A 24911-nucleotide genomic window follows, 5' to 3' on the forward strand; every position below is an offset into this window, starting at 1 on the left:
AACGCGCATCTTTTAAAATTGAGAATATAGGTGGCTCGACTCTTGACGGAAATATACCGCTTACATGTTTTCATAAGTGTTTGACAGGCAAAAACAGTAGCTTGGAATTTGCAAATTGCCTTTTCTATTATAAGATAGCCTTCTTGCTGTGTCCTATTGCAAGTCAGTTCACTGACAGCTCTGTTCAAGATAAATTCAGATAAGTTCACAGACTGTTTGTCTGTTCAAGATAAATTCAGATAAAGTGTTAACAAATTATATTACTTCAGCATATTTCAGTTGCTCAATGGAGCCAAGGCCAGGAATACTCGTGCGACGGGGATTTGGCCATGGACTCCAAAATTGAACCAATGTAGGTCACATAACAAAACATAGAACAAAATCCTTGAAACACTAATCGGATTGTAGATGAAAGTATGAAGAAACACATTAAAGACAACGGTTGGATTGATGCATTTAGCCTACTACTCTTACTGTTCGCCTTTGCCAACCCACTTTAACATGAAGCCCCTAACCTCAGAATTGCCTCTGACCCTACACCACATGGCGACTGACAATTGGAGAAATAAGCAAATACACTGGAATGTGTATGCCGTATGAAACCCTCCGAAATGCAACCATGCCTGAATATGAAAGTCTTGGTTGTTCGGACAGGAAGGGCCTTCGGTATTTTACCATTCGTGTAAAGCCTACATTTACAATTGAGCAGCCTGGCCCGCGAGATGTCCGAGAGCTGATATCTGAGAATCACAAAACCCCTCCGTTCGTAGGTTTACATTGAACTCAGCAGTGTTCATGGTGCCATTACACATTTTAATACAAATCGCTAAAGCCTAAAACATTTGGGAGAGAGATTTGCGCCTACAATGGAGACTTATCCAGGCCGAAGGGTATTGGAAACGTGTCTATTCTGTCAGTGACAAATACATGTGCATCCAAAGGCATGATCATTGGCAATTCTTCCTCTTGGCAATTCTTCCTCTTGGCCAAGTTGGTCAGAGGAATGTCGGTCCTCTATGTCTCTCAAGTTCATGTCCAGCAACCCACCACCACCGCGCCCCCTCACACACCTCCCCCACTCGGGCCATTCCTCCCCCACGTCTGCATTTCGGACAGTCCTTTGTTACCCAGAGGACTTTGCTGTTGAACTTGAGACATCTTGTAAACAGTAAGTAGTCTGGGCCCTGTCTGGACAGACGGAGGTGGTCAATGGACCTGTGGCGTAAAGCGAAGATTCTCTATACAGGAAGACAAGGAAACGACTTTACAAACACACACACACACACACACACACACACACACACACACACAAACACACACACACACACACACACACGCACACACACACACACACACACACACGCACACACACACACACACACACACACACACACACACACACACACACACACACACACACACACACACACACACACACACATTATTGACATGGACAACTTGAGAAAACGACCAGCAATACTGTTGGCTGCCCACCATTGCAAAGCTGTTTCTTCTGTCAAACATTTAATCAGGGCTTACACACATCATTTAGTTCCCTACCTCGCGCAGGAGGTGTTTTTTCCAGACTGAACGGAAATGGCAGTTTCGTGCATTGCTTTCTCAACTGTCCGATTGCCGACTTTGCAATACGTCATCCTTCTTGTGATGTAGGATTCTATGCAGTGGACGGTCGATGGAGTAACGATGATTAGTGACTTGTGCGCTATATATTTAGGCACCATATTGATCAAAATAGAGGGAGATATTGTTGTCAGCCTGCTCTTTTATTTAGACCATGCAGTCCACACGCATGTTATCACGTTATATATTATTTTGAATACATAGTTGTATATATCATTGTTGAAATGCTTAGTGGAGTAGACCTGCATTGTTGAATATATGCATTGGCTATTCAAGACAAAGTCCTTTAAACTCCTGTTCGTCTTAATGTTTCTCAAAACCATCCCCAAGCGTGTATTAAGTTTAATAAATAAACACATTCTCTTTTCTCTCTCTGTGATCAGTTCACTGATACCATATTTAACTTTCAGCCCATGCATAATCACATTTAATATTATTATTATTATCTTCAGGAGATAATTAAAGGAGACAATATGTAGTTGCTTTCAATTAGCCAACCTATTAGTTATTAAACCATCTGACTGCTAATGAAGCATGTCGCTATAAACTTAAAGAAAGCTTAATTACTACACTGACAAATTACACGAAATAGCCTACAGAACATATGAAGACACAGGGCCAGCACATGATACTGATTGTATATTGAACAGTTTAGTTACCGTATGTGGAGTGTATGTTACTTTTGCAAAAGAAAACGTCAGTAAACTTCCCACCCGAGTCTTGATAATAGGAATCCTGTAAATCCTTCCGTATGGACTCCTGTTGCTTTCTGCTGGATTGTATTGAGGGAATTTATGTTTTATTGATTTTAATCAAAAGAACACGGAGACAGGAAGTGATGTTTCATCACCGATCCAAATCCATTCCAAATCCAAAAAGCATACCATTTAGTAAACATACTCCTTATTCCCTTAAAACGGGACTTAATTTGTCCAACTTTTCTTCGAAAACAAGCAATCGCCTTCACATTACTGCATATAAAAAGGACACTTAATTTAATTTGTTATTAATCTGTTGTATGTGTGAAGAATCCCCTTCATTATATTTTAATCCTAACTCAACTGTATTTAATAATCTCGTTACTATCACATATAAAATAAGTGTTTCTGTGCCATCACAAATATGCCATAAGTATACTTCATGAAGGTATAACGAAAGGGAATATTGTGTTCTATTTAATGCCTTCCAGCATTTTGTTAGTGTACTACCATTACAACTGCTTTGCCTCCGATACATTATTCCATGGCATTTTACAATGATACAACCAAGTTCGTATCTAATACCATGTTAGTTTCATATCACTTGACTTTTCACCTCAGTGTACATTACAAATAAACAGCAAAATAATGTCCACCTAGTTCACATTGCAACGTGCAAGTGTAGTTAGGATTTACAACGAGACCCCCTTTCAACCCCAACCACCCTTCACCCCACCAATACACACAAACAAACGCCCGAGCAAACAAAAAATCAAAGATGCTGAGTTGATTGCGAACATCTAGGTGTGCAGATGCAAGGGGGTGAATGTGCCTTTTTGCCATCCGCCCCTAAATTTAAAAAGGCAACAAATAAGCAAATAATTTGTCATGTTTGTTATTCAGCCCTTGTGAACTGAATCTGCACTGGGATACATATGAGTTAATTATTTTGTTTAACTCACCTGCAAGCTGCAAGCTGCAAGCTAATTGTTGTCCATGTTTGGTCGTTGGCAGTAAAGAATACCAACTCAACTTACAAAGTTAAAACAACCGAGTTTGATTTAACTTCAAACAATATTTCTGTAATGAGTTACCAATGTTGGGTTGTGTGGGAAAGCACAAACAGCGGGATAGTGTAAGTGTTGACAAACAGAAACATGAGTTGGGAAGGTTCCCGCACGCTAATGAGCACCGGCCCACCCGCGCGCAATGGCAGGACTTCATAACGCCTGCGAGGGAATGCGCGGCGCTCTCAAACCGAGATCAACATAACTTTAAGACTGCAGCAGTAAAATAACCAAATGTATTGGCATGCAACACACAACTCATGTGTGAAATTTTACGGGGCACTACAATTATCTTGACCTTATAAAGGCGAGTTGTTTTTGGAAGGAATAGAGACCGCATGATATGCGGGCTCTTATTTGTTCGGTCATCTTCTTCATTTACGCACTGATCTCGAATAGAACGATGCGTAATGATAGTAATAACTGATTAATTGAAGTACTCATGAACAGTCGGCTCTGAATGTATCAGGGGTTTGGGGGTACTTGTGCTTCTACAACTGCTTCATATGACTTTTGCATCACGTCAATGAGGTAATCTCACATAGGCCTGGTGCCATTGATGAGATTGAACGTCCAAAATGAATATAAACCTAACTTTTCTCATGGCATAGTGATTGAAATGCAGTTTATCCACTGAACATCTGGATGAATTGTGTGGATCGTGGTGCAATAAACGCCGGCAAATGTTGTTTAGCAGCCGCCACACGAGCCCGCTGGCACTCGGTGAATGCGCTCCAGATGTGTCGAGGCCGCTCGCCCTACTTGCCGCGGTGCCCTCTGCGAGCCAGGGGCGAGCTAAACATTGAGCCCCAATTGACCTCGATCACATTCTATAACGCCGATTCCCCATTCCGGACGGTAGTAAAAGCGAACATTTCTATCATGATGTGGGTGGTTTATCAACACCTCTTGTGATACAGGCCTCTGGCAGACACTGGGTAACCGAGGAGTCACTGGCCGCTTGTGTTGATACCAGGTATTGGATGACACAGGCAAAGGTCGGAGAAATCTCAAAAGCCTAATGCGTAAACGTTTTCAGTGTTATTTTCATGACACCAGGTCAGAGTGTGAGGATTTGGTATGCGTATTTCAAAATACGACCATGGTGAACTGTTCAGGAAAAGGTGTGGCTCCATCAAGTTCAGTGTGTCCCATCTAATGACTTACCCTATGTGCACTTAATATAGCAAGGACAACGCCTGCAATAACATCCTGCATCCAGTAATCGAAAGCAACATCAAACGTTTTTGACAATGTTAACAGCCTAGCAGTCATGAGTTATTTTGTTGTGTTTCTATGTTCAATGTTCATTAACTGAAGATCTATTCTTTGTACATTCTAAGGCTACTTTGTGGTGAAACGTTTTTTGTTTTGTATTCAATTGTGTGCAGTGCTCAAGCTAATTCAAGATGACTTTTAGGTTTGCTACTGAACACAGACAAAAATATGTTTTGCTTTTAAAGGGCCTTGAAAGGTTCCTTATCACGAGTGCATGATGTTGTGGACGTGTACAATGTCAGGCCCAGAGAAATTGCGTTTTTTTAAGACGCAATTTAAAGCATATGGTTAACCTGAGTTACACAATACATTACATTTAAAATGTCCGTATATGGCTGTGTTTAATATAATTGGCTCATTTGATATAAATTCATCATGCCCCACCCTTCCTGTGTGTCCTGTGTGAAAGTTACTTTGTTGCCACCGTGTGTCCAATAGCCGTCATTGCAAGTGGGAGAAGCAGTCTGGAAAATAATTTGAAATCCGGGTTAATAACTTTGACAGGCTGGCTTGCACGCTGACGAGGCACTTGTCAGACACGATAAGCGACTTTAACTGTTTGGTTTGGGAAAAGAAAGGGAAAAAAATCTCACGAAAAGAGACTTCGGGATAGCTTGACCTTCAAGGACGCACAAGGTCAAGTCGGATCTCCAAGCAGGAGCACTGATTTGAACACGACCCACGGTTTTACGATCCCGAAAAGCCGGCGGTGTCTCGGTGACGGCATCAGCCCCTCATTTTAACAGGAAGTCCCTTTATTGAATTGTTCTCGCTCTGATAGGCACCCGGGACACCGAGCGTGTGTTCCTTAACTTAATTGTCTGTTGGCGGCAGTAAAAAGTCACTGAAATACACAACTATAAAATACTTCACCCATGTCCAATGATAAAGCCTGGCTGCCCAATTTCATATATAAACGAAATAGAGTTGGAGAGGCTCTACAATTGGCCAACCGTTCCATATTGTTGGCCTACGTACAATTGGAGAGTGTCACTGGTCATACTTTTGGTTTGAGCTTTTGATTATTTGGTTGATTCATGTCACTTTTCCATCAAATGTCTTAAATGTTTTGTGATTGTCATCATTTAACTCTACCTCCGAATAAAGAATGTATTGGATCTTCTGTAACTAAGTGTGCGATTCTCCATCAAATCCACTAACCACTCAACGAATTATTTTTCTGAATGTTCATAAAGCGTACAAGAGCCATTTGATTTGCAACCTCTTCAAAACGGACTTATCCGGGCAGGCACACTTAGTATCACGATTAATTGTAATGCATCTGTCGGTTGCCATATAGAAAAGTACACTTCCTTGTTTTAGCACCCACCATGTCAAGTTTGCTCTTTGGCAAATGTTACGATGATGATAAACTGCCGAGGTCAAGGCTAACAGATAAGAGTCCTGCAAGTGTCTTAGTCATAGACAGTAGCGCATATCAGTACAAAGGAGCATTTGAGTGATTTGAGTTAGCTATTTGGTTACTGACTTCTAACAGAGCACATAGTTTAGTTATACATAAGAATGAACAGTAAATTAGTATTAGTAAACGCACTCACACACATTCCAAATTCTTGTTTTAGTGTAGTGTCTATTGTTTTAAATATATTTTTGTATATTAACTTCGTGTTAATAAATGTTAATTTAGTCCCTTATAGACGACCATAGTATATCCAACACCGTCCATTATGTCAGAAGATACCAATTACCTAATTAACAAACTTACTTAATAAACTCAACCAGCATCAAAGGTAGGCTTTAGAACACTTCCGCGGTCCCTGCGCAAAGTTGTACAACATTGCCATCTGTTGGCGGTGATCTGTCATAACATGTAAAAAGTCCAGTAAAAACCTGTAGTAGTAGTGCATGACAGGCAACTTGATATGTAGTTAGAATGTAGTTCAGACCACTTGGATAAGGTGGATTTTAACAAACCTTGGACACATCATTTAATCATGTCATAGTAATTTATTTGATTTAGGATCGTGACAATACTATGTTTGTGTCTCAGGGTCTGTTTTGTCTTTGTTGTATTGTTTGGTTTTGTGTCTACCCCGGGGTGTGGAAATGGTGCTGGCCGCCTTGTATATATGTTCAGTGTTCTGTCTAGTTCAGTTAGTCTTCTCTTGTCAGGTATGTGTTCCTATGTCGACCGTATTTAACTGCTGATTGTTGTCCTCTACCCATATAGAGGCTTAGCAGGTTCTGTTATGTTTTTAGACTGCTGAATATTGTCCTCTGCAGATAGAGGCCTAGCATGTCACACAGTATATCTGGAGACTGTTGCTGTTTGTCCTCTGCCATATTCAGAGGCTTAGCAGTTATCCAGGAAAGTTAAGTATCAATAAACAGATATTGTTAAACCCTCACTCTGTCTCTGAGCTCTTGGGCCAAACCCACATTTTTGACGGCAACCGAGGCTCGGTCAGTTACAGTCTTACATATAATTCCTGGCCAATGTTACTACACCTCACATACCACCAGGAATCCGTGCCGTCAAACAAATGGGAACATGGTCATGAGGGCATTGCTGATGGCATATTCTGGGACAGGCACATCAACAATGTATCATCGTTTTCATTTCCACTCACAACTTGGAGGGCATGTAATTGGGGGATGGAATGGAATAAAGAGAAAAAGGGCAGGAAAAACTCACAGAGATAAAGAAAAAAGACAGACCATAGAAAAATCAGAGAGTGAGAGAAGGAGAGAGAGAGAGAGCGAGAGAGAGAAGGAGAGAGAGTGAAGGAGGGGCTGTTGAAGGGAAAGTCCCTGCAGCCTTGTTCAGTTAAGGACTCTTCCTCAAGGGCCCGACAGCCATATTTCCTTACTGGTAGGGAGTGATGACTCCACAGGTCTGCAGCGCCAGACGTCTTAAGACTGTTTTCCTGTGCGGTCTCCCGGTGCTACGACCGGACAAAACTCCCAGGCCTCATCCAACCGCTTGCCCCAATCCTCCTCCGACGCGGAGCTTTAAATCACACCTCAACCTTTAGCCACCTCATCCATGTCTGCTGTGATGTGCAGCTATTCACAGGCCCACTGGTTTGGTTGTTGAGCAGTGGCGAGGAGAACAGGGAAAGATTCCCCACGGCGGTGCATTTGGGAGCCATGGGCCAAAATGAGAAACAGATTGATGGGAAATCTCACCCAAGTTCTAATGTGATATGAATATTTCCAATGTAAGAGACAGAGATGACAAACAAATGATTGTGCTTTGTTACAGTTGTATTAATACCATCACTGGCAGAAGCTAAGTTTACATCTTTTATGTAGGTATTTTGTTCCTACTTTTAATTAAAGGGAAGTATTTAGGCTGACAGTTAAAGTTGTTATCTTCTTATCGAGTACTTCGAATTAATAATATCATAGAGGGGATGCCAACAACTTGGCAAGTAGTTCTCACATTGATCTCTCGCAGGGAACTGCGGATTTAAAGGCTGGCCAAAAGGCATGGGCGAGGATAGCGATAACTTGAATTTAGTTCACGCCACACGCTTCCCATTCTGCCAGTTCTAGTGGCATCTGGGGCTGGCCGTGTGAGTTATGATCAGAGAGACAGGACAGCAGCTGTCGGTCTGCAGGTGTGGTCTCCCGCTCTTCCTCTCTCTCTCTCTCCCCTTGTGGGCATACACACACACACACAGCCCAGGGGCCCCTAAATCACACCCCGCTCAGGGCCTGGGAAGGTGTGAAACCATGCTCCCACATTCCCCACACTGCGGGCAGCCATGACAGACTCCCATCCTCACACCCAGCAACTCTCTGGCGGCAGTCAGTTAGTCAGTTAGGAGAACCAGGGCATATAAGGAGGCAGAGGCAGGAATCATCACAGCAAACATCCCCTAATCGATTACTATGACCCTGGAGGAGCTACTTCTCTATGCGTTGCTAGCGTGATGCTAATGTGCAGTGAAGGGCTAATTTTGAATCTTGAAAAGACTGCATGGTGGTGTCATAGTAATGACAACACTGTGGCTGTGCCTATTTGAGCAGTAGGCTTTTAACCCATCGGTGCGATTTGCTGTCTATGGAAGAGGTTCTTGTTCCTTGTTCCTGTTCCTACCCCCCCCAACACACACACACACAGATTTCATGATTTGAACAACGCACCTAATAGAGGTATTGACAAGTCTTCTAATCAGGTGCATTCGAAACAGGAATGGATATATTGTCAGTGTACAGTGTCAGGGATTGCTGCAGCCTGATAAAGTACCCTGGAATCTATGGGCTACACCATATATGAGCCTACTTGATGCTACTATGGATTTCACATTTACTTGTCTAAGACATGGCATGTGTTGAGGAACATGCTAAGACAGACACCAACACATGCTCACACATATGCCCCCAGCTCTGAGATGGCAAAGACCACCCGTCTGGAAGCAAATCTCTCATACCCGCTTTTAGCACGTCCATGCATGTCTCGAATTTGAGCTTGATGAATTTCAGGATGATATCTTAGCAAGAAGCTGATACTGAACCAGATCAGTCATCTTATGGCGTTCAGAGAGCTGAGCAGAAGTCATGTGACCTGGCTTGGCTAAAGGGAGAGATATACTGTATGTATGGGGAATGCTGGATGCCTGGAAATCTAATAAATGAGTGACTACACTAATTTAGCACTTTTCTTGACACTCAAGGCACTTTAAATACATGGTCTTGGGACTCATCTTATCAGGAGAAAGCTATTCATGTGCAATTTTTGTCCCCCATTAGTATGTTTTAGTAGCCTGACGATGTCATTCTCATAATTCTAGTCAGAATATGAGTCTGATGCTGAGTCATTGGGCTGTGATTATGGGGCGTGTTTCAACGAACCAAGAAAAAAAATGCCTCTGCGCTCAATTGGATACCTACAACTAATCAGAGCAACATAGTATGACCATCTGATACATTCAAACTTTTACCGGATCCCGTAAGAAGGACGGCAAAAACACATTTTCGATCGACAAATGCCTTGATCACGTTTCTCTGTTCCTCTTTCAAAATGAATGCGCTATCAATATCTGTGAGATATGCCTGCTCACATACTTATTAGCAGCAAGGCTATAGCTAGCTACCATTTGTTTCAATGTTTTTTTTTGTCTACGCGTTAGCATAACCTATCAATAATGGTCTAGAGTGCTTCAGTTAGGAACATACAATCCTCTGCAACATTCGCGTTGCACATATACAACTAACCGAGTCAATGTAGACATAAAAAAGACGTGTAGATAGCTTAAATCATATAAAATATGTCCCACTAAGCTCCCGAGACGGCGCCATCTTTGTTCGATGTATATTCTATCTATCTAATCAACTCAAGCGTTGGTTGGTCATCTGTCCATCAACGTATAAAGCCCGCCCTTACAATTTGATTGGTCAGATCACTTTTCCGAGACGTTGAATCTCTCCCAACTAGCTCAAGTCCAGACTGAATCTCCCAGACCAAAAATGTTGTGGGCGGAGTTCAGGCTGGTATCCAGGCTAATGTTTTAGTGTAATGCAAGTCTGCAATGTCTGTTTAAGTCTGTGATGCAGTGAAGCAAGTGGATGAAAAAAAGGTCTTTTGTGCTTTACTTACTTACTAATGTGACGGTTAAAATATTACCGTCACATTAGTCAGAAAAAATTGCGACAAATGGAATGATCTGTAAACCATGCATTTTAGTAATGAATTGTTTGATGTACTTAGTACTTCTCTTTCACAAATTAACTCACTTATGAGCCGGTTTAGTCACTGTTATCATTTTCTTTCATTCATTCATTCAGAATGCATCCATCCAACCTAGTTGTTAAGTCTTATGAATTCAGCATTCTTTCACTGCAAAGGACAACGTCAGTTACCTCACTGGTCCAAACATTTTGTCCTATGTTTAATTCAAATTCAGACCAAATGATGTGCGTGGATGAATCTACAATCAATTGTTCTATTTCTATTGGAGCCATCTGTTGTCTAAACTTGTTCAAATTAGACGAGATTGAATAAACTCGATGGTAAACGGTCAAGTAAATCCTGAATCGAATGTGGATCTGAGGGAATGTTTGTGACTGTGAAGAATATTCATCAATATTTCTTAGAATTGCATAATATTCCATCAGTAATATTCCATCTGGTGCTATACTGACTTTCATGAAGGAGTGATTTTGAAGAGGAGCCACTCAGCTGTAGCCCCATCTCTTGCTAAACACTCAGACTCAGCATCGTACAATGATGGAAAACAAATCCATTTACATCTGAAGGAGCTCTGAAATGATTCAGATGTAAAGCAAGCTGGGCAATTGTCATAAAACCACTCATTAATTTGGCTTACAAGGCTCCGATCCAACTCAATTTAAGGTATAACCTATAAACCAAGAGGCTGCAGAGTGACAAAAAGGGGAGGTCAAAGTTCGCCTTACCTCATCTGGAAGTTTCCATGCCAGGAAGAGGTTGTTTGGCCTCGCAAATGAAAAACAACGACAACGGCAACAAAAATGGTAATGTGTGCATTTGCTTTCATGTGACATTTATTTCTCTGTTTCAGCTTAGGACTGCTTACCTTTGCTGTCTGTTGATTAATATTAGCTGTAATGTGAAAGCATAGGCTTTGAACTTGAATGAGCTTCTATACCAGATAGCATAAAAGACCATTTTAATTAAGAATATTAATCTGATTGAAAACAAAACAAAAAAAAGATTTTGCCTTTAGTGAACGGAATGTCTGTTTATTTTCAACACAACCAGAAATAATTTCACAACAATATACTTATATTGTGGTAAACACTGAAACTGTGATATATTTTCAAAGTTGTAGCGTTACGTGTATGCAAATAGAAATAAAGCACTTTAGCACCATCTACATTTCAGTTGTTGAATGTTGGCCAGCTGGTTGCAGTGGGGCCGGTGGTTTGCCGACCTAAAATGGATTTAACAGTGACACTCAACTAACCCATCCCCCAACGACAAATACTTGTCCTTGTCTGTGTGTGTGTGTGCATGTGCATGTGTGTGAGTGCGTATGGATTGGACTCACTCAATCTCATACACTCTCTCTGTCTCTCTCACATACACACAACACACACACACACACACACACACACACACACCTCACACACACACATGTGCACTCTCTTTCTCACACACAATGTAGTGTACAATTAGTGCAATTTGACATTTAAACGTGTCTTCAAATGAAAACAAACTCCAGTGGAAGAGGAAATCCCTACTACACAATGATGACTAAATGAAGGAAGCTGTTTTTTTTTTTTTTTAGTTAAAAGGCCCAAGTTAGCTCGCGCAGTGTGCTTTGGAATGCACACTTGCAATTCTGTACATTCCATCAACGTTTGTAAGCCCACATCCACACTCATCATTACAGTCAGACTGCATGCCAACACAACATCTGCAATTATTTACCCATGACATAAACGTGACTGCCAGCATTAAGGAAATCAACTATGAGATCCTTTGATCGAAGGCCTGGGCTTGGTTTGGTGTGGAACCGAGCCAAATCTGGGCCACGTCCGATATAGAGTCTGCTGAAGTCCTATTCGGAATGCTGCAAGACAGAGATAAAAAAGAGATTGATATGAAGTATTTGATCAATATAAAAATGACAGCAGTGAGGTAAAGCATGTCATGCCCACTCAAATTGTCTATTCATAGCCGTTCACCCTGACCTTATCCAGAAATATGAGCCGAAATCATAAATGTCCAGCGAAGCTCCTAGCTTGCCAGAGGATGGGGTGTCCTGTCCCACGGTAATACTCTGTCTAGCCATACTCGCGTTTGCTGTTGGATGGAATTGTAACACTTTTCACCAATTCTCAAGTGTTTTTAGAGTGTCATTTAGGTCTGAGTCTCTGAGCACCATATGGAAATTTAGCAAGAGAATAACACGTTAGCATAGGATCACAATGCATTCATACAGCAGTGCTACTCGGCTAAGGGTAGCCTAAGGACATAGCCAGTTGGAGGACGTACAAATAAATATGCGCTGCCCTAGCCCTACACAACAGCGTACATAACATAGCCTACATATGAACACACAACATTAGACACAAACGAATCAGATTAATGGGAAGCGATCTCAGACTAATTTCGTAGCCTTGTGGAGACTCTCTGTTTCTGCTGGGCTCAGGTTCATATGCATTCGATTAAAGTTAGGCTATCTAGCCTACACAGGCCTACTTGCCAGATGTACGCTACATACTTGCCAGACCATGTGTGTTTGAAATGTGCATTATAAATATTAATTATTAGGATTAGGAATAGGCAATAGACTAAATAGCGCAATCCACTGGAAACTTGTTATTTCTGCTTACGGTGGGTCTGGGCTCCCCCATGCCTCTTCTCCTGGTAATAGTAAGTTGAAACAGAAGTGTCAAGATTGCCATGTATTTTAATTATCCCGTTGAAGTGCAATGCAATGTAATTGAATTCTTTATTGTTTCTTCCTACGTTCATATGGGCGTTGCAGGGCCGTACTGTTCCATAGCTGCCTTCAGGAGATTTTTTTGTTCTCATTATTGGATATACACAGCTGTGACGGATGAACTGCGAAAGCACCAATGTTTTCATATTTGTAAGCTATTTCTCTTGGGGTTACAGTAGGAGCGTGTGTGTTAATTTACTGTTTCTTAAATATTTTTTTTTTTTGTCATGAGAACAAATGCTGCAAAACGAAACAATTTTGATTAGGCTAAGTCTAATGTCAACTTGGTTTTCAAGTGACATGTTTTGTATTTCCTGTGGGTCTGTTGGTGTCACTTTTTTCAATATAGCCTAGCCTACTCCAAAAATATTCTGAAATCTAAAATCAAGCATATTCTGTTTTCCGGATATCTTTTTTCTAGTTTTTCCCAACTACATGTTAGCAGGTAGACTAAAACAAGTAGACTACCAACACAAACACACACACACACACACACACACACACACACACACACACACACACACACACACACACACACACACACACACACACACACACACACACACACACACACACACACACACACACACACACACACAGGGAGAGAGAGAGAGGCAGAGAGAGAGAGACAGAAAGCATCTTATATTTTGACAATAATGATTGTGCCCAATTCTGTGGCCTATGTTAAAAGCTTGAAAAAATGTTGCCTGTTATTTCCTCTATTGAAGGTAGCCTATCTATTTCAGTTGCACAGTCTTGGTGTTGCCCCCAAATGGAGGGAAACCGACATTCAGTTTGCCTATCATCTGATTGTAATGTGGGCCCGCTCTTTTCTACCAAATGTGTGGTTTTATTTAAGGAATTTATAGCAACCTAGGCTATTTGAACTTGTGACTTATTGCAGAGCTTCCTGATAGCTTTTTCCTTTTACACTGGACTAGGCCTTTAGAGTCGTTATCCGAATCAGGTTTGATGATTGATGAGCAAAGATTAAAGTTAGTCTATATCAAAGACTCAACGTTCTCAACGTTGAGAAAACATCTGGTGTGCACATATTTTCCATCTGTAATGTAGCTTCTTTGCAAACGTAGAGTAGCCTAGCCTCTGCTACTTCTCTGTTCTTCACTCATGCTCTGTCTATAGCCTATTGACCCGGGATCAGAATAAGGCTGGGCCTTTTTGTCGCTCAGATTAAAATGTGAGATTCCTAGGCTTGTGGAAGAGCCATTCGTTATAAAAGTTGAACTGTGAAGTCATTACCTGGGTTATGATTGGGTCATTGTCACGGCTTGACTAGTTTCATCCTTAAACCTTTGGCGGTAGGCCTAGTTCAATAACATTCAAAAACCTCCGGAAGATACCAAATGAACAAAAACGGAAAATCCCTTCAGGACATTTTTGATTTCCCCACCATAGCCTACTGTCTATGATTTTTGAGATATCTTGTGCAATAGCTCCTATCTGAACTATCTCTACGTCCACCACATGTGTTACAATGACTAGGCCTATAGGCTAACAGTTGTGTGAAGACTATAATTAACACAAGAAACACAAATTAAAGTTTCAAGTGGGGCGGAAAATTCATAAAGATCTCTTCACGCATAAAAGTGCTCTTCGACTTAAGAGCAAAATACAGCATTGTGCTCACTGAAAACCCTTTCCAACCAAACCAGAGGCACGGCATTTAGAAACTCTCCTGGCTGTAAAACTTTATAGCAACCGAGGGGCTCCGTTGTCATGGATACAGTTATACGAGTCTGACCGAAGATCGGCTCACCATTTGCAGAGGCCAGCGATTCTGTTTGTGATTATGGAAAAGGAATGCGAAGAATAGGCCTGTATATAAAATGCACCCGTTTTCCGTTTTCTGCTCTCTGACTGTATTTCTCTGTAGGGCAAATTAAAAAGGCAACAGCGGGTGGAAGGTAAGGGGAGAACTCAGTTCTTCACAGACGACGCCCTTCAAAGCTGCAGCCTACCCTGCAAATGTTTAATGGCTTTAGTACTGTGCTTCGCCAGACAAAAAGTAAACAGCCGGCAGAGGTTGGCGCTGTCAACGTCAAAACTGTGGGGCGCGTGATGGTTCGGAAGACGTCGAAGGCCAAAGGCCCACTGGCGCACCTCACATTGGAACTGTGGAACTGATATTACTCTTAAGATTATTCATGGAAGGAATATAAATACCCCGATTTACCATTGCCTATCAAACGGATACAGATGATGCTTCACACACGTTTTCTAACAGGTAAGATTTTTAAACTCTCTGAGGCCTGTGCTGCTTGGTTGTATGAGTTTACTTCTTAAGTTAGGCCTAGCCTACTTCTAAAAGATTGATTGTTGCGAGATGGTTTTAATTTCTGATTATGCTAATCATTGATGAGTCCACCCAGTTTCCTTTAATACCATACAAACAGTTCTCATTTAATATAAATATTCGTATTCACAGTGAAGTCTATTCAACCTTAGCACAAACCATTTGATTAATTTTTTTGTTTAAAAAGACATATTCTCTGATCAGCTTGTTGACAAATCTTGTTGATCTGTAACTGATAAAGAGGCCTAAATTGGTCTCTTATGCTGGGCTACTTGAGAAGTTGTTTAAGATTATCCTGCTTCAGAATAGTCAGTCGTTTAGCAATTATCTAAAGGGCTACTCCTATCCGCTTTTACAAAACACGTTTAATTCGGGGGAAATGAACGTGAGGCCTACAACACTACCATTGATTGGTAGCCTAACTTCTAAATAAACAATAGGGCTTATCCCATGTAGGGTTCAACTAAATGTCGCTAGAGTGTTGAACTACACAAATACAGTAACCTGCATTTTAATCCTCAATGAAAACAGGTTAGGGTTTTTGTCGTACCCACTTTTCTTTTCTGGCGTATAGCATAGTCTACAGCACAGAGAGGCATAGCAGTTAAATTTTAAAATAGTCTATACTTATAAGTTATTAAATATATTCAACGAAGAAAATTAAGGAGTAGCTTTAAATACAAACAAATGCTGAAAATTACTCAATTAACCTTGGCACAGGCCGTGCCATATGCTCAGCTGCACACTGACATCTAGAGGTAACAACGAAAACTGGGTTAGTTGAAGTTCATTTTCAATAGGCCTATGTGCAAGTGCGTTATAGATTGAAAGAATATGTGCAATTTACAAACGGATCGGTCTCTGGCATTCCACGAGCATTTGCAAAGAAATCATCAATATTTGCAAAAGTAGGCCTAGGGCAGACTAGGCTACTTTAGGCGATGAGGAGCAGTTTAGGTTATTTCCATGCAGGACTAACGTCCATGGCCATCGTTTTTGCAATTCCTCAGCAGTGAGAAATTACCTCTAATTCGATAATGTATTTCTCATGTAATGTCTTTTTGATAAAACTGCATATGTGACATAGGCTATATTATTATTAAGATTATTTTGTGTACAGGACTATTTATAATAGTTTATTCGCCCTTGTTTGGATTTTTTGCTTGAGGATTGACAATGTCATTGTATAGAAGAATTTATCAGAGAAAGTCTGAAAGCAGTTGGTCTCGTGAAAACCCGAAATGTGTGTAGTTTAGTTACAGTCAGGCTGCCCAGCGTTTATATAGCCTACCCAGCGTTAATCTTGAGTTTTTTGGATGGTACAATCGTCAATATTGACAGGATTTTTTCGTGCATGATGGCCACATTCAAGGAAATGTCTAGAAAATAAAAAATGCTATTGTTACGCCTCAATACAAATCAAACATTACAATTAGAAAGGTAAAAATTGTGGGTTAATAGATTACTCCGAAATAAATCTAAATAAATCAGAAGGTTACCAAGATAGATTCAATATTTTATTTCAATACTGATACATTTTCAGTGAATTTTTTTTTTTTTAATGTGTAGGCCTATCCTATTAAGTGTAGCCTACGCAACATTCTTTTTTATTTGTCAGCAAAATAATGTGAAACTTGGGTTTTCTCGAATAATGTGATACATCCAACAGTTAAAATGTATTACAAACACAATTGTAATATTGTTACGCATATATATTATGATTTGTTGGTTGTATTTTTAGATCAGACGTACAGCATATCTCCAAATCCGTTGAGTAGGCCTACATCTTGATATTTATCTAATCGACTTTGAAAATGTTGTCTGAGTGGATAAGCATATTTTACTCCAAATTAAATATTTTTATCTAGGAACTATTGCCATCCATTGTATTCTAGAATCAGTGAGGCTTGTGGGACAATATTAGTCTATGTTTGCGTACAGAAACAACAATTAAAGGATTAACTGTCCGTCTGTACTGATCGTACCGTTACAGTTTGTATTACGAACAATTTGATTTTTGAACGCAAAACCGTGCCAAGGGAACTGATTCAGCACCGAATCCTCGCTTGTCTTTCTTATAGATGTATCGAGGGTAGCGTCGACCTGAAGACGTTGTGCGTTTTATCATATGATCTTAAAAAGAGACAGTAAATGATCACACACATTAGAATGCACAGGTTGTAGGGGCTAAGTAGAGGACACTACAAACTTTTCTACAGTTTTCTACAGGGTCTACAGTTGATACAGCCACCGAAAGAAAATCGAGCCTAATATGATCAATGCCAATATCAAAATTACATTTCTTTCCTCTGGAAAAGACTGGAAAGTAGTGTATGGCTATCTTTGAAAGGAGTGGAATCTGCAACATATATATATATTTTTTTAAAAAAATCAATTATACTGGAGGGTCTGGCAGGGAGACCCTGGCAAGCACTTGAATTAAACCAGCGCCGCAAGGGGAGGAGCTTGCCCATGAACCCCAGCCGCTATTGGGCCCCTAACAGGAAGCAGCTCAAGAATGCTTTTCTGGTTGAAAAGCCAATTGAGAACGACCCTATCGCCTTCGCCAAAACATGCCCTCGCAATGTCATGCTCCGAAAGATCCGTTTTCACGGCGTCCACGGTTAACTCTTTCATGAGCCTCGGTCCGAAAAAATCCCCCCGTGTCGTCTATCAAGACGTCCACGCCAGACCAGTGGGCCAAGTCCAACCGGACTGGGCTCCCGTGCCAGACCCGGTCCTCCCTGGAACAATGAACCAGCAGCAATCGTCACAGCCACAGGAGTCCGTGGCTCTGCCGCGGCACCAATTTCACCAAGGAGAGGTGAGCTGGAGGGAGCTTCACATGAGCCCCATCCGTATTCCGCAGGTGAGCGCGTGCCCTTTTGGCGCTTCCAAAGGCAAAGATGACTCCTCCTATTTCCCCCTGGAATCGGACGAGCACTCCAGACCGCTAACAGACGTCCCAACCTTCACGAGACTCATGACAGGAATGAGCTCCATGAATGGCGCCTCCGCAGGTCCCATACAGGGCTACTTTAACACGGACACATCCTACCAAGGTCTCAAACTTCACCAGTACGGCGATCCGGAGTTGCGCCCGACCAGCTCGCCGATTGCACCCCTCGCAGAGTCTTGCCAGTTGTACAACCTGAATTTCCCTGCGCAGCCCTGCCCAGACTCTGACGGCAAGCTTGTTAGCGATAACTTAGTAGTCGACAACAGTGAATGTCGAAGCCACCGGAGCGATAGCAGCTGCAGCATGACGCTCAACGGTAGTCAAACCAACACAGACGACGCAGACTCTTGTTTACGACGAGACAACCCCCTCACAGATTATTCCGAGGCTGAAAAAACGCCTAGACAGGACACACAAGGTGGGTGAATAGGCAGAGAGAGTGAGTGAAAGAGAGAGAGACTAACATCAGAGAAGGGTCTTAAAAACCTTGAGGGAGATAAAATGACGTCCGTGGCAATAGCCTCAAGGAAATACGCTTCTTTGCGACCAAAACAAGGTGATGTTTTTCACTGAGGCATTTGAAAGGGAAGGGCAAGGCGCGGCATGAAAGGAGCCCAGTCTCGAGATGAATTTATTGCGCTGAATCGCCCCAGTCGAACTAAATTGCTCCCTTTTTACGGTGCACCCTTAAAAACATCAAAAAAGCGGAAGGCGCCTTTGTGAACCATAGGAACTGTAGTCTGCCAGGTGTGCAATAGGCTGTGGTAGCATGCTCAGTTTTTATTTTAAAATTAATACCCTGGCACTAGTTGAGTCCAAATATAGAGGTGAACTTGTATTTTACTGAAGCATCTTCTAATTTATACATAGGTATTTTCTAAACGCCTCACTGCAAACTAAAATAATTTTGAAATAACGGAGAGGCCTAGTCCTAGGCTCTAGTCTATTCCCAAACACGGTCTTCTCCACATTGACGTCATATTGTGTTGTCACGTATTCAAATGTTGTAAAATCATCACTTTCTGAAAATCTCGGCTCAATCACTTTTTACTGCGACTTTTTTCCCTACACGTTAGCCTATAACCTGTGCAAATAATTTGGTGCAGCGGAATGTCTCAGTGAAAGATATTTCCTTTTCAGGACTACAGCGTTTAGGAGAGCGCGTAATTCGCTATGCTTAACAGCACAGTTTATTATATGTATTTAAAAAAAATAACTCCTATGAAATAGGCTACATCGTGTAACTCAAATAGGTTACACTGGGATGGATACGTCTGAAAACAGGGTCATAGCAGCTTAATGAATGACTCATAATCGAACTTTGCTTACCAAGTCTTATATTAGACTATACTGCACAATTATACCACTAAAATGCAGTTTAAACAGACTACCAAGCCTAAATCAGTTAAAGTGAAACTACATGATTAAGAATTTTGGTCAGTTAAAAATCTATAGCAGTATACACAGCCTAACGTTAGGTGATATTAATAGCGATCTGAAAGGGAATTAAAAGTCAGATTCAGTTTAAAAACGTATTGTAAATGTGCACATAAGAATGAGACTGCCTAAGCAATCCTCTGTGGACTGTACGTAAAAAAAGATGCACTGGTTTCTAATGAACAGTTCGTTTTTATCTATAAGTGTCAGTTATAAATAAGGTCGACAGACATGACCTGTGTGCTATTGCGCACTTCTGGCTGACAAACATACAGTAATAAAGAATTATCGTCTGTTTATCCTTTGTTAATTTGCGGTTGTTAGTCGAAGATGTGTCCAAAACCTTGTGTAGGCTACTCCTCTTTTTTATTTATTTAGCTCGGTGGTGTTCTTTCTTTCTTTCTACCTCTCTCTCTCATTTTCTTTCTCTCAATCACTCGCACACTCACACACACACACACACACACACACACACACACACACACACACACACACACACACACACACACACACACACACACACACACACACTCTCTCTCTCTCTCGCTCTCTCTCACACACACACACACACACACACACACACACACACACACACACACACACACACATAGCCTTGTCACACTGTTTCCTGCCATAAAATGACAGACATATCCAAGTGAAATCTTGGAGTGTCAGCGTCACATCCACATAGGTGATTTGCATACAGTGGACACAAATCATAACAACCCCCCTCGCTTTCTCTTCTCTTGCAGCAGATGAGGATAAATTCAAAAACGCTGCTAGCGGCTGGCTGTGTGCTAAAGCGGGGCGAAAGAAGCGGTGCCCCTACACTAAACACCAACTCCTGGAACTGGAGAAGGAATTCCTCTTCAATATGTACCTGACTCGCGAGCGCCGCCTGGAGATCAGTCGGAGCGTTAACCTCACAGATCGCCAAGTGAAAATATGGTTTCAAAACCGCCGAATGAAGCAGAAAAAAATGTCCAGGGAACACAGGACAAGGGACATCACATCACATTTTCCCATTTAAAGAATCACATTTACTCACCCCTAAGAGTTAGGCCTAGCTTACACAGTAGCCTACATGAAGCGCACAAATATACGCAGAATCGATGCAATGTGATGCAGCAACTAGTTATGGAAGGAATACTGTCTCATTCTTTCCTGGATAGCCAAGGAGTCAGACAACATCTAAATTGATGCAACGACAGAAGGGACAAGAACACGAACACCAGCACTCATGCATGGCTATAGCCCACGTTGCTGTCCCAGTATTAACTGGGAATTAACATTTATTTTGATAGAATATTTAAGAAGAATGTTATATTTAGTCTTTTTCTCGCTTGTCCAGCCACATCTTACAAAAAGCACTTTATACACTACAAAAAAATACTTTGAAACATATTTTATGTTGATCACATATGGGACGTATTTGTTTCTGCTGGAACCGCCAGAAATGCCTTGATGATTTGAAGACTTATAGCCTACTGTTTACAGTTTCTGAAGTTTGGAACACACTTAAACAGGAGTTAATTTATCACGTGAGCACTATATTTTATTTATTCTCAAATGCATGGTCGACATAGGTGTGTTTTCAAGCGAAATGCTAATTGTAACAAGAAGCACAACGTCATTGACCTAAGGGTTTTGTGAGGAATGTAATGCAAACCTTCAGAAATTCACCTCTGAATATACGGACATTAGTATGAGTTCAGTAAACTTCGCTGTAAATTCTGGTCAGTGTTTTGTGTTCTTTAGGAGCATGATTGAATGTATTTTGATGTCTGTGGTCGCTGGTCTTGTCTTGTGTTTTTTATCAGTGCATTTTGAATAAAGAATGATACATTTCCTGGACATGACAGCGATTTTAACTTAGATATTTGTGTATACATTTCATCGCCTTTAAAATCAAATTCCGTTTCCAGTAGCTTAAAAAGGCTTCACTACATTTTCTAACGCTCCATACAGTGAGGTTAAAGGAAAATGTCAAAATAAAAGTAGAGGACTTATCCCAAGTAGGCCTGTGTGTGTTCGCGATTAAGTCAATAGCCGCAGATGTTTGTAAGAATTGTTTTCAGTAATTCTATGGCCAGGCTGGGATTGGTGGCTTATCTTTATGTCATTATTCTGAATACAGAAGTGGTCGAAGTTCAAAAGCCAAGTCGCTGCCGTCTATGTTTCCCCCATAACAATCATGGCCAAACCCCCCGACACTGTTTAATATTTTCCACTTTACGACAAGGAATTTGCCATAATGTTGAAAATAAGCTGTTTTAGGTGAATGTGTGACCTATGGTTGCTTGTAATATGGAATGTGAAGAGGATGTGGACACTGCACCAAATGGTGACATAGCCTGCCTGGAATGTCTTTCCTGGATATTTTGATCTGTGTAACATTTAACTGCAAGTTTATGTAGCATTTATGCTATTAGTTTTTTTGTATGCCATTTAATTTTAGCAAACCGGACGTGTAGATATGGGGGGTTAGACAGAGGAACCATATGGTATTCCTTAGGCCACTAAGAGGAAGAGGTCGCACAGCCAAAGCTAAGACAACGGCCATGTTGAGAAGACACAATGTTCAACGTCACTAGGCCGTCTGGTGCCTTTAGGGGGGGCATTCGACAGCCGGACTTTACAACTCCAACAACATAGAGGAGGGGTGCACTTATAGGATTGTATTACTTTATCATACAGCGTTGTCTTCAAGATTTCTCAAATGACTTAAGGGAAAAATGTACGTGCGTAAGTGTCTGCAGAGAACCACATTGACCATCCTCCCTGGCCTGCGCTACATCACTGATTTTATTTTCTGTATTTCTTCCCGTTGTATTTAGCATTTTTTCCCCCCAAAATATGCCGATTCCATTGCTTCAAACACCGCACTACGTAGACTTTCTAATAAATGTATCCTTGAGTTGTCGCCATGTTCTCATGCTTGGTAGGCCTGTCCAATGGCTTGCGTCCAAAGTCTTGCCACTGAACACGGGGAGGGCTGTGCTACTGTGTGATTTAGGTAGTTTCAAGTTGTTGGGGTGGACGATTAATATCGCAGGAACCTGAAACTGCCTGAATCAATCCAGTGGAACGTGCATCAAAGCCCATACGTAATGGACCGAGGCGGGAACCAACAAGACGCCAGAGACGGCTTGAACTTGGTAAGTTATGTAAAAGAAGTAGCACCGCTATTTTAATACTTTTCTTCAGTTGTTTTTGCCATATTCAGCTGTTTGTATGGTCGCCGTCTTACCTCCTGTAGCCAATCCCAACCTGTTGCATGAGGCGTATAACGAATTCCTTACTAACGTTGCTTTGTGACCACCAGTTCATTTGCAGTCGTAGGGCCCTTATGAAAAGAGACGCCCAGTAGTAGTAAATCAGGACAAAACATGGCAAAGGGCTTTGCTTCATTTTCGCACCGGCTTGATTTTACTTTGCGCCAGGGAGTGAGCCAGTGTGCACAGAGCTCCATTTTATAGCACATTAACTTTCAACCATCTCAGTATATGTTCACACTGATATATGACGTCCTCCCGTGTGTATTGAAATCTCGTTTCGAAAATTAAAATAGTTGATATATTGCAAAGGATTATAAATAAAAGAGTGTATACTTTTCCATCTTCCTTTCACTTGTTTTGTGTCTGTTTTATATAAGGTAGACTAGTATTGTGGACGCATGCTATAGCTCCAAATCTATGCAGCTGTGTTTATGAAGAATCAGAAGGGATAAGGTATTCACACTTATCACAATAAGCCATGGCCATAGTGTGTTTTATGAGTCTGTATTTATAAATACTTACATCAAATTATGAGGACTAGATTGGGGATATTTGGGTCCAATTATGATTCGTCTGTCTTGGGTGTTTGCAGTGCGCGCAGTGTTTCGTGTTTGTGTGCGCGCGCGCGTGTGCTTCGTGGTTCAGGCCTACGACTTTGTTTCCATACTTGCTTGTAGCAACATACTGCGGTTTGAATCACCTCTATATTTTGTAGGTAATGTAACATTGCTTTTAATTCATTACACCTCTCCAGAGCAATTGAGCTAATAATGTTTCTGTGAAAGTCAAAAACCTCAACAATTTCTCTAAATAAATCACTTAAGAGAAGAATCTGCTATTCACAACAACATACTTTTTTAGAGTAAATTAAATAGAAACAATAAGCGTCTTGTTTAAAAAAGAACATTTTATCAGAATATTTCCGGTTTGGAAACAAAGAAGAAAGTGTGCACCTTGATGGAACCGCAGATTGACAATTAAAAACATTTACAATAAGACATTACAAAATCCCAATTCACAAACACCACTCTTTAGTGTAACAAGTTGTTTTGACAGTGAGTTTCCATAGATTGTCTGAGCCCATACTAATTATCTTCCACAATTTGTCGGCTCTGACCTACGATGTCGCAATATAAACAATCAAACAGTAGGCCTATATTTAAATATATGTAAGTATAAGAGCTTCACCTTCATTGCACTTTACTTTAACAGCATTCATTGTATGATTTATGTGTTGTATTTGTGCTGTTAACAACATACGATTTATTAGCATTCCGTAATTTTAATAGCCTAACTTTCTTTTTTTTTCTCGTTATCTCCATTATTGGATGGGTGTCCCAGTAATGGTGTTCCTTAGCATTTCATGAAGATATAGGCCTAGAGGTATACTCTACTAAAGTTGTTAATGTTTCTACGCTTTTGCCAAACCATCTCTTAAGAGTTCCCCTGAGATAAGCCTTCCTACAAATACCTGAAGAAGCTAAATCAATGTTTCTGGAATCGATTATTGTCATTCACGTATGTTTGAGCATTCATGACATCAGTATTATGGCCATGAGTTGGAGCGCAGGTGCGCATTCTAAGAAAGAACATCAACAAGAAATACTATGCAAGGCAAAATCAAATAAAAAAGTTCCCAGATAAAGGCTACTGTAGGATGTTACTCATGCATTTGTATTTGCAAGGGATTCAATATGAACGGCTATGTAATTTATGCCGATGTTTCTTGTTTTATTAAACACAAAATGTAGTGCAACACTGTATACATATCTTATACATATACATATCTTGCCTATATCCAGACACAAACACAACAGTTATATGCTCTAATATGTTTTAG

The 24911-nt window shown here is 40.9% G+C and overlaps 1 protein-coding gene across 2 annotated transcripts; it reads left to right on the plus strand.

The window, feature by feature from the left end:
- Positions 1 to 17104: 17104 nt before the first annotated feature.
- Positions 17105 to 21529, plus strand: hoxb10a (homeobox B10a). 2 transcript variants are annotated; one of them, XM_080856092.1, is made up of 2 exons: positions 17105 to 18774; positions 20549 to 21529. In XM_080856092.1, the coding sequence occupies exons 1-2, from the start codon at positions 17916 to 17918 to the stop codon at positions 20821 to 20823; spliced, it is 1134 nt and encodes a 377-aa protein (XP_080712218.1). In that variant the 5' UTR covers positions 17105 to 17915; the 3' UTR covers positions 20824 to 21529. The 2 variants fall into 2 exon arrangements, with proteins under 2 accessions (XP_080712218.1, XP_080712217.1); XM_080856091.1 differs by having other exon boundaries at positions 17109 to 18774; positions 20546 to 21529.
- The last annotated feature ends 3382 nt before the right edge of the window (positions 21530 to 24911 follow it).

This window comes from Sprattus sprattus, assembly GCF_963457725.1.
Source record: "Sprattus sprattus genome assembly, chromosome: 18".
Taxonomy (NCBI): domain Eukaryota; kingdom Metazoa; phylum Chordata; class Actinopteri; order Clupeiformes; family Clupeidae; genus Sprattus; species Sprattus sprattus.

What these genes read in the sequence shown, in the direction of transcription:
- hoxb10a (XM_080856091.1), top strand. Translation starts at nt 17,916, where the DNA reads ATGCTTTTCTGGTTGAAAAGCCAATTGAGAACGACCCTATCGCCTTCG. An exon ending in GCCTAGACAGGACACACAAG is followed by an intron (nt 18,775 to 20,545) that starts GTGGGTGAATAG and finishes CTTCTCTTGCAG; the next exon opens with CAGATGAGGATAAATTCAAA.